Genomic DNA, 11007 nt, shown 5'->3' with positions numbered 1-11007 from the left:
CCGTGGACTGGTATGGCTTGTCAGTCTCTTCATCACTCAAGGAACCAGAATCTTCACAAACTTCATGGAGATGGTGGCAATCATGAAGAAAATTGAAGGGGAAAAAAAAAAAAAACACACGTAGAGTGGGAAATCAGCAGTTCTTTGAGTAGAGGTTGCAACAGGGCAGAAAAGCAAATATTGCAGGGTCAAGAAAATATAACTTTGGCTGAAAGCCCATCCTATAAGTTGGTAACCTGAAACCAGCAATTGGAAGCAAAATGACATATATATGAAGAAGAAAGTAATAGATAGTAATCAATATGCAGCAATCACCACAATGAGCTGTGAAGCAGAAATATTGATAGAGGGTAAACAGACAGAGAAAAATCCATGCCTGGCAAAGCCACGAGCAGCAAGAAGTTGTTCACTAAATATATTAGAAACAAAAGAAACGTTAATGATGTTGTAGGTTTGTTTCATAGAAGTTCTATGAAACTATGAGAAGCATAAGATGACTTTGGTCAGGAGCAACCTCGGGTGTCACTAGTCCAATGTCCTGCTTGGAGCAGGACTGCTGTCAAAGCGACACTGCCTTGCTCAGGGATCGCCCAGCTGAATTTTGAAAAATCTCCAAGCATGGAGAAGTCACGGCATTTCTAGGGGAGGAGGTACAGCGCTAGCAACGAGGCCCTCAGTGTGTCTTCTGCGTTTAGAAAGGATGGGAACGTAAGACACGAGGATGACAAAATACTCTCTGGTCTACTATCAACCGAGTGCATCTCAGGTGACATCTGTGAGGTTTCTAAATCAGCAGATCCCCAGGATCTGCACCTGAGGGCCCTCAAGCAGCGTGCCGAGCTGAGCCGCGTGCACTCCCTGCTGAAAAGCTGGAAGCCTGGGGAGATGCCAGGTTTGGCAGGATGCTAACGTGGTGCAAAGCAGGCGCCCTGGTTTACAGGCGGTCGGTCCAGCATGACATTCAGATTGAAAAATGGAGAGGCCACAGAGGATTCAATTAATAGAGAATTCAAGGATTAAAAATACACCCATCAGGGTGGTGTAATGGGAAATGTCTTGTCAGATGAGCCTCATCCTTTGAGAAAATTACAAGTTTGTAGATAAAGGTTACCACGTAGCCATTATTTGCTTAGCTTTTGGCAGCTTGTTTGACTTAATACCGTATGACACCCTAATTACAAATTTAGCGCTATACAATCTTGATAAAGCCCACATTAAATGGATGGAGAGCTGCAAACCCATCTCCAAAACAAGGAGTCATCAGTGAACAGAGATGATTTAGAGGGATTCTGCAGGAGTCAGTCCCAGCCTGACACTAATCAATGTTTTCATCATTGATTGAGAAATGAGCACAAAACACAGCTGATGAATTATACAGCAGCTGGAAGCAGGAGGACTGGCAGTGAATAATTATGGCAGAGAAGTTATACAGAGCAACTGGGATCTTTTCTGTGCACAAACCCGTTTCCACTTGGCAGTATTAAAATAGGCCAGCTTTCAAACAGGAACGGAGGAAATGTTTCATCCAAAAAAGACGGGATGCAAAAAAATCTAGACATCAGCAGGGGAAGGTGCGTCAGAGGCAGGTGCTTTTGTAGGACTCCAGCAACACGGCACTGGCCCCAGGAGCAGAAATTGGAGGCAGAGGATGAGAAAAGCAGGACTGTCCTGGCTGTGCTTTCCTGCAGCGCAAGGAGCTGTAGCCAGAGAGAGGGCGGCTGAAGTCCCAAAGGAGACAAAATCCCAACAAGGGGATAGACAAGGTCCCTGAGCTGCAGGCACCCCATGGGGTGCAAGCCATGGGGCTGGGGACAGGCTCCAGCACACAACCTACCTTACAGCAGCATAAGGACCCAGCCACGCTCGTCCCCATCCTCTCGGTGCCCTCCAAACATATTACACTGAAACGAAAGCACTTGCTTTCCCAAGAGAAAAAAAAAAATGGTTTGCCAAGTCTTGCGTCAGGCTTGGGTTACACTCCTCCCCCGACATTATTTTCTGCCACTAACAGTTTACACGTTTATAATAAAGGGAAGCTGAGGTGGTTTTCTGAGGAGGCAGATGAGTTGGAGATGAGACATCCAAGGCTCATGGCAGGGTCTCTACAAGGAGCAGGGGCCCAGCTGCACGTTGCGTCGTGATCACTTATTTACACCACCAGTAGAGAGGCATTGGCTTGGGTGGATTCTGGACCTGCAGCCCTGGAGGGGCTTTTCCATCACCGCCTCCTAAATCACCCCCAGCCCCAGCAGCCCAAGGGCCCTGGTGACCTTCCTGGACACGGCCAGGATCAGGGCATCTCCCAGCCAAAGTCCGACCGGCGAGGCCACGGCCCTTCACAGCTGCTGGGGAAACGCTCGGCTCTGCCAGTATTTTTAGCTCTGGCCGCCACACCGCTCGAGTTCACGGCGTGACCTAGTTTGGCAAGGCAAAGCGCTCGCCCTGCTCGGCCATGTGCTGGGGAGGACGCCGGTGGCCCTGGGAACAGCTCCCCTGGGGTGCCGTGGCCCCACCATATGGTGCTTTGCCTCCCTGTGGACCAGCACAGCTGACCCGGGGTAGATTTCAGGGAGGAGGAGGAGGGTCCCAGGGGAGGCAGGGCTGCCTGCAGCGGGGACACGTGCAGGGCCCCTGGGTGGGCGCTGCTCTACGGGGACTTGACAGCCTTTTTGATGGGGCCCTGTGCTTTATTCTTGCCTCGTGTAAAATCAGCAGCTCCCAGACCAATGCAGATGCAGCCTGGATTTGGGTCCCCAAGGAGTTGCCTTCAACAACTCAGCTTCCCAGCTGCCAAGTTGTGTAGACAGCCCCACGGGTCCCCTATGGAGCCCCATCCAGCTTGGCTCTGGTGATGGGGAGCAGAGCTGCTGTGGTGCCTGGTCCATGCCCAGGCTCTGGTGTTCACCCTGCTCACAGCTCCAGCAGGGACCGGGCTCAGCCCCAGCATCGCTCGGCAGCTGATGCATCTGCCTTGACCTTCCGTAGAGCCTCCCCGGGCAGCCGCTGCGCTGAGGACACGAGGGCAAGCTCAGCTCCCCGAGTCCGGGCGATCCTGGCACTTGAGGGATGGGGGCTGGCAGGGTGCTACCAGCCAGGTACTATTTTAAGTCATCCATCCTCTGCCAGCACTTTAAAATCCCCACTTGCAATCCCGGTTTTACAGCAAGGGACAGGCATGGAAGTGTTTTCTCCTGCCGCCCATTTCGCACCGAGGGACGGCTGCAGCGGAGACACCACGTCCATGAATTGCGGCAGCTCACGGGCACTTAGAAAATCCCTTTCCTGACACTTAGAGCACACTGGAAGGTTCATTGCTCTCAGGAGAGGAGCCCCAGGAAGAGGCACGCTGACCCCAACAACCCTGCAAGGCTCAGCTCTCCCCTCCGCTTACAGGGACCAGAATCTCCTTCAGCACCAGGGACACGCTGCGGCAGGAGCCTCGGAGGCGGCAGCAGCTGCTGGGGCAGGCAGCCCTGTGCCCGTGCTCTCAGCTGCAGCCCAGACGCCAATCCATGAGGCCAGCACGACCTCCTCCTCGCCAGCTCTTTCTTGCCTCATTACCCCCAAAATCACAGGGGTGCACCGCTTCGCCAGCCCTGCTCTAAAAGCTTTTCTGATCTTTACTTTGTTAAAAGCTTTCTATTTCCACTGAGAAAGCGAGCGGAGGGGAGGGATTTTACAGCCCCCAGGTGACAGTGCTGTGGCTGAGCCAAGGGGCAGCAGTTTAAGGGATGTCCTGAGCCAGGCTGGCATCCCCCAGCTCTGCAGCAGGGAGAGAAGTCACCCACCGGCCCCTTCCAGCTAATTCATCACCTAATTTGGGAGAAGGACAGCAGAAGTTGCTCCTAATTTTGGAGGAACAAACCCACACCAGCTGGAGAGGGGAAAGCACCAAGATGGGACTGAGAACGATGAAGCCAAGGACAACAGAGCCAACACACGATCCTTCCCCGCCACATCCAGCCAACGCACCGCACAAACTGGGCAAATTGTCACTCAAAGAGCAGAAACAACCCTTCTGGCACTGGCAGCAATGGGCTGAAAACTGCCAATGAGTGCCTCTGCCTTGAGGCAGCCATTAGTCATCACCAGGAAAAAGAGATTTGCAACTCAGCCCTCTCAGAGGTGGATGCACACGCGCCCGAGATGGAATAAAAGAAATTATAGAGGTTGGAAGTGCAGCCACAGGCACAGCCAGTGCCAAAAAGCACCCCACTGTGCCTCCCGGAGCCCGGCGGGGTGCAGAGCACCCTGGCAGCCAATGCCAAGGGCAAACGGGGCATTTGGGGCCACCAATTAAGGTGTGATGGGGGCTCTGCCAATTACCTGTGAAAATGCCGTGTTTGCACTAAGGGACGCTCAGGCCCCAGGTGCATTCCCAGCGCTCAGGATGCTCCTGCAGCGTGCAACGTGTTCAAGAACAATCCTGACACACAATTGTATAGATTTATGGTACGTTCACTTCTAAAACCAGGATGAACATCAATACCACTTTGGTTTTGCTTTGCCTTATTATTATTATTTTTTGCCAGCTCTCAGTGCCTTTCGCAGCACTATTTATATCAAAGTCCAAATTAAGGCTACTGGGGAAAAACAGGGTCAGACTCACCGTGACCCGAGCAGGGGATGGGGACAAGGAGCATGGGCACAAACCCCACCACACCCGATGGGAGCAGAATCGGCCACGGGCCAGGAAGGGATGGCTAACGGTAGTTTGTGCCCTGGTCCCAGCAAAAGCCGCATCACAAAAGGACGTTAATGAAAAAAACAACATCGTAATAACCCCCATGCCTCCTGCCCCGGCTCCTCTGGGAAGCCACCCCAGTCCTGCGGCATCCCCTGGCCACGTTTCAGCAGGGCTCTCGGCACAGCGGGCAGCAGCAGGCGCCGGCCCAGCCTCGCAGAGCCTGGGTAAAGGCTGCGTAATCACAGACACGACAGAGGAAAACATGATGCAGGGCAGATAGAGGAGAGCCCGCGCCATGAGGGAGTGCATGGGAGAGGAGGTAAGCGCAGAGAACAGGTCGCACTTCACAGCGCTCACAGCCACCACAGTGCTCCGTGGTGCCACCAAACACGTTTCTGGCCTCAGAGTTGCACTGCGCAGCTCTGGTCACGCCTGGAGGCCCCACCGCGGCTGCTGGCACGTGCCAGAGGGCCTGGAGAGCTCAGCAAAGGAGGCAGCTTTGAGGAGCATCTTCGTGCTCGGGTCTGATGCCAAATCCCCTCAAGGCAACAGCACCTAGAGCTGGCGCGGAGCAGAAGAGTTTACAGAAAGCAAGAATGAGGTTGATCATCCAGCCAAGCAGAGCTATCAGCAACAACAGATGTGAGACAAGAAGAGCGAGCACCAGGGGACTTCTGAACACAGTCCAACTCACATCGGCCGCTGCAGCCCTGGGCAGGGAAGAACACTGGAGGTTTCTTTCCAAAGCTTGACAACACACCGAGCAGCTCCTGCGGGGATTAGGAACTGAAAACCACACGCGGTTCTTTGCAAGTCTGATATAAGCAGAGCCAAGTTGGGCTCTTAGTCGTTGACAAATTTCTCTTTGGGTGACTCAACACAAAGAACCATGCAGGCATTTCAATCCAGCAGAATAACTTTATTTCACAGGGCAAATAGAGCCAAGTAGTGATTCCAGAATTGCCCGACAAGCGTCAGCTCCGTGATCCGTCGGTGAATGTTCCGCTGATGGCTCGAGGATACAGGCTCCATAGCTCGCGTTCACATTAATCGATTTCTTAGGTTTAGATTTCAAGTGAAATACATTCAGACTTGCTCCTGTCAGAGCACTGCTCACAAGTACATGGTTGAAAGTCACCGAGGAGTTAATTACACAGTTACCTGATTCATATGAAAAGAAAGCAACGCTGCTGCTGGGACCCACAAAACCTTCCCTCTCTCCAGTGCTGCCGCTCGGAGCCTTTTCAGCACACGGCAGGACGGCATCCCATCGCTCTTTGGGCCTTCGCAGTAACAACAGCGACTAGAACATACAGCAGCAAAAAATCAAGGCAACATTTGACTGCGTGTTCCCAGCACGTTTCCCCTCTGCCAGTCTCAGTGATTAATAACCGGCCGCTCCTCCTGGCACCTGTACGAAGGAGCACGGCACGCGTCAGCCACCCCACACGGGAGGTCCAAAGGGGCTTGGGCATGATGCAGATATCTGTGCTTAGTGCTGGCAGCTGAATGCCCCATACCCTGTCCAGAGAAGGACAAAAGCTTGCTTAATTTCAACTAGGACGTTGATTTGGTTTTATTTTTTTTAATCTTAAATAAAAATGGCTGCTGTCAGTATGAGTGGGACGTAGCTCTCAGCCAGCGAGGTCAGCCTCTTCTGAGCACTAGCCTGGCTCTCCCGTGCTGCTTGCCTGGCCATCTGCACTGGGGAGATTCCTGCGCTTTCTTATCTGCATATCTTCATCCTGAAGGAGAAAACAAGAAAGCAAGCAAAAATTCATTCTTCAGCATCCTCTCGGAGCTGGATAAAATCTGTCCTCGTCCCCTCCACCCTTTCTTTGTCCCCCCAACCATCATCCACTGGAGATCAGCCCAGCAAACAAAATCTTTACGCCATCACTCCAGCTCCTCACTCAAAGCACCGAAGTCCTCTTACACCCTCAGTGGGCAGCTCCCCAGGCCGGGCACCTTCCCAAACCACTCACGTGCTCCCACTGAGAAACTGTTTGTGACCAACACAACAGGCAGCTTCACCTCTTAAACCTGCCGGCCACTCCAGATGGAGTAAGAGGAGCCCCGGTACGACCCTTCTGAGCTTTGCTGCGGGCACCATGATGTGAAGTCTGGCCCCACAGTGCAGGTTTTCCTCAGGGTGGACCAGAGGCCCCACAGATTCAAACAATTTTGGTTCGAAGGGACCTCTGGAGGGTGTAACACAAGTTTCTGCTCTAAGTAGGGCTAATTCTAATGCTAGATCTGGTTCTTCAGGGCCTCTCCTTGGTTTTCAAGTATCTGCAAGGATGGAAGCTTCCACCATCTCCCTGCACAGCCCGTTGCCGGTATCAGCCACGCTGACTGGGAAGTATTTCCCCCTGCACCCAGCAAGGATTTCCTTCAGCACAAGTTGTGCCTGTCACCTCTCGTCTTCTTGCTGTTCATCTCTGCTGCTGCCTTCTCCACCACCACCCCACAGGCAGCTGCAGACGGCAGTCAGATCCCCTCTTTGCCTCCTCTCCTCCGAGCTGGAGGAAGCAGCTCCCTCAGCCTCTCCTGGTGCCGGACGCTCTCCAGCCCTGACCCCCCTCACAGGCAAACCCACAGAGCTGCGTGGTCAGGTTTGAACCGTGGCCAGGTTTTGCCACACACAGCACTGCTGTTGATGACGGACCTGGGCAGGGTGAGCACGCGTGATTTAGTGTCTGTGCTACACAAAAAGCAAACTTATTTCTGCACAGTTCTCCTCAGCAAGTCCCTTCCAGGTGCTTCTCTCAGTATTCTTCCTGATACCTCCACCTTACACCCACCGCACACCATTCCCGGGGGACTCAGAAACGCACTGCCCGTTTCCAGGGCAGTTCGTACCGAGTCAGAGTCTTCTTCAACCTGGTTGCTTACGAAATTGATGTAGTCATCCTTCTGGTTGTCCAGAACTTCCTCCTCGTACTCAGTCTGGTAGTCAGATTCATCTAAAGAGAGAAAAGAGAAAAAAACACTGGTTTTAAGTAGCATTCAGAGAGGCAGAGAAAACTGGAAGAGGAACGATAGCTGTCTGCGTTGAGCACTGGCACAGGGCCGTGTGACTGCTGGCCAGCTCTCCGTAGCCCAGGGAGCTGGGACTACTCAAACACAGATACCGGCTCTCCAGCCAGATCACAAAATAAACTGTGTCCTGTACGTGAATCGGTGTCCTGGAGCCCTCTAGAATCCAAAGAGCCTCGAGCAAGAGGAGTGAGATACAAACTGTCCATGTTATTCTGGCGGGCGCCAGCTGCCCAGCCCAACAGGGGACACACGCTGGCAATGGGGAGATGCTCCCACGTCCTTGTGAACGCTCTTCACAGGACAGTTGCTGCTTCCCACCCGTCAGTCCAGACAAGACCAGTAAAATACCTTCTGAAGACACGCCTGTGAGCTACCAATGCAAACTCCCCTGGACACGTCAGTCACAGACTCACTGGAAACAGGGACTTCCAGGCACAGGACGAGCTCTTCCTGGTGCGGAGATGGTAATTATGTGTCTCACAATCTCTGGTCCACAGGGGACAGTGACATTTACACTCCCCTCCTCTCCACAGGGAACCATCACCTGCTTTCTCTGGTAATCCAGCAGATGAACATAACTTAGGGAAGCTCAAGAGCTGTGCACACCAAGGCGCAGCAGTCATCAGCAGGACGTGCCACCAAGCCCCCAGCACCAAAACCCACTCCCAAGGAATGAGATATATCAGTGCAGAGTCAATGCCCCTTCCAGCACCTGGGGACCACTTTAGGGGCTGTAAAACAGACAGGAGAGTCCCTCACCAACAGGGCTGACTTGCTTCCCCAGCAGCCACCTGTTATCGGCCCCAGCACTGCCCAACGCGCCAGCAGCCACCGCAGAGCCCCATCCCAACCCAGTGTCGAGCCAAGGCAGCCAAACAAGCCCAGTGGCAGATGGCCACCTTCCTTCAGCACAGTTCCTGGCACGCAGTTTTTCAGAACACAAGTTAATACATTAAAAGGACAGAAAATACCTTTTTTTTTTTTGACACTAGGTTTTCTGCCACTTCCCTGAGTTAATTCAAGTGTGCTTTGAGTTGCTGAAGCAATACCTGCTCTTCAGCCCACTAGTGAAGAAAGTGGCTCGTGTTTAAACTGGATTCTTGATAAAGTATTTCTTTTGGGAACAGTCAATAGCATCTGCTCCACGCTGAAGACAACAGCACAGTCTGTTCCCCAGCATTTTCTTCTAACATGATAACTTCAACCAAATGCTAGAACATTAGTCCTAAAGCCATTTGGTCTTTTTATTTATTTATTTTACTGTGGATCAGAGAATTATTGTTAGTTTATACTAAAAACATGACGGATAATCTTTGAGAGAACACACCAGTGAAACTGGAAACTCATCTGAAGAGCAACAGACAGCCCAAACAATAGTTTGCAGTTTACAGCTCCACTAAAACCGACCGCCATCCAAACCAAACCCCTTGATTTTCTGAGCACTATTGAGCATTTAAAAGGTCCTTATACAGACACCAAAAACAAGAGCGGGGTGTCCCTTCTCACATCCTTCACCCAGCAGCTCTGGGTGCTGGGGAACTAGAGGGACAAGGAGCACAGAAGGTGGTTCTGCTGTCCCTGAACATCACCTTCCACTGTCCCCCTCGAGGCTGAGCGTCTGGGGCTCATGGGGCAGCAGCTCCTTTATACGCTACAAAAACTCCAAGAAGCATCAAGGAGGATCAAGGCCTTGTTGCTCCACTCGACATGCCGACACCTGAACACTGCAGCTCAAAAATGAGCCAGCAAAGAAGAGATGACACTAGGGAACGGCACCCAAGCCTACTGCTACCAAGGGGAGGGTGGGAAGGGTACACGACCACTGCTCATGCCAAAGATCTGCTTTGTGATTCCATCACTTTTTGCATGTCTTTTATAGCCTGATTTCTGTGGGCTTTTAAAGAAAATCGGTGTTGTGTGGCTAGGAGGTTTGTGTTTCAGGAACACCGACAGACTGATGTAAATCAAGGAATGTGGTACCTCCTCACAACTTAAGATGCATTAGTGCTTCTTGATAAAAGTACTTTTTAAGCAGCAAAGATGCAGGGGGTGACCTAGTGCCCCATAACTGTGTCCCTTGAGAGGTTTTGGGACGTCTCCTGCTTCAGCTGTATTGCAAACCCATGCACTTCACAGCACCGTTACCACGTCTCTCTCCCAAGTCTCTTTTTCCACGTGGCTGTTGCTACCATGGCTCTGCTACGTGGCTTGATCTCCTTCATCCCCTGCGGGCGGCTGCCCTACCTCACCTCACAGCATGCAACCTGGCCGTGGGGACAGCCCAAAGCATTGCTGCTTTGAAAAATGGGACGTGAAACCTGCTGGGGGAAACCACCCAAGAGCCTGCGTGACTTCGGTCCTCAGAAATCCCTTATGGGTGGGAGCGTGACAAGGGATGGAGATGAGCCACCCTTGGAGGATGGCACCTGTGCTCCCCTGGCCACGGCTGCATAAAATACAATTACAGCCAAAGACAGAAAGTCCCAGTTGAGGAAGTGTTTGGATGCAGAACAGAAACACGGCCACAAATACTGCAGTTCCTCAGCTGTGTAAATGAGCTGCTGCTCTCCTACAGACGCTTCCCCGCCTGCTCACCGGAGCACAGGTTCCCTGGGTCCAGTGAGGGCTTCTCCCGGCTTCCCTCCACTCAGCTCTTCCAAGGGACATTCTGCCTTTTTTTTAGTTGTTTCAGTCATTGCTAAAACAATGACTAGCGATGACTAACAACTAACTGCCTTCTTCCTTACATGGGGCAAAAGCAGTGAGACCATCTCTATCGCCATCACTAGCAGACAAACCCAAAGGCTCACCAGCACATATGAGGAGCCATCTGACAGCCACGAGGCTGCTGCCGGGGAGGTGTCACCCTCTGTCTGAGCCTGCCTCGGTACAGACCCCTTCCCCCGATAGCTCCAGAGACCTCTTTAGCCAAAGTGATGCCGGCCCAGAGGCACCGAGGCGATGCCGTGTCCAGAAGAATGCCTTTACAGCCACTGCCCACCGAAAACCAGGCAAGGTTCCTGCGGGTAGCGTGTGGAGTCACCCACACATGGATATCAATGGTCCTTCAAGACACAGCACCCACATGCACGACTCTCTCCTGCCATCCCCACCCTCCTCTGAGGTCCCTACAACCAACAGCTTTCAGCATTCATGAGGAGCACATGGCACCTGCCCATCCTGTCCCAAGTGCCCCCTGCACAGGCCCTCCTTAGCCCAAAATCTGCCACTTCTACTTTCTAAGACGTGTCCCTTTGTTACGCTCATGTGCATGGCCT

General features: G+C 52.5%; 1 protein-coding gene across 4 annotated transcripts in view; it reads right to left on the bottom strand.

Annotated features, from left to right (window-relative positions):
- Positions 1-5585: 5585 nt before the first annotated feature.
- PNPLA7 (patatin like phospholipase domain containing 7) overlaps positions 5586-11007 on the bottom strand; it is a 117093-nt gene continuing 111671 nt past the window's right edge. For 3 of the 4 annotated variants that reach the window (XM_068414084.1, XM_068414085.1, XM_068414087.1), the window contains 2 exons: positions 7550-7653; positions 5586-6432 (listed from right to left, as the gene is read on the bottom strand). In XM_068414084.1, the coding sequence (XP_068270185.1) occupies positions 6352-6432; positions 7550-7653 (185 nt within the window). In that variant the 3' untranslated portion in view covers positions 5586-6351. The remainder of the gene's footprint in view (positions 6433-7549; positions 7654-11007) is intronic. The other variant, XM_068414086.1, reaches the window with a different exon arrangement.

Source organism: Nyctibius grandis, chromosome 16, assembly GCF_013368605.1.
Source record: "Nyctibius grandis isolate bNycGra1 chromosome 16, bNycGra1.pri, whole genome shotgun sequence".
Lineage (NCBI taxonomy): Eukaryota > Metazoa > Chordata > Aves > Nyctibiiformes > Nyctibiidae > Nyctibius > Nyctibius grandis.
This window is presented reverse-complemented; position numbering and strand designations above follow the sequence as displayed.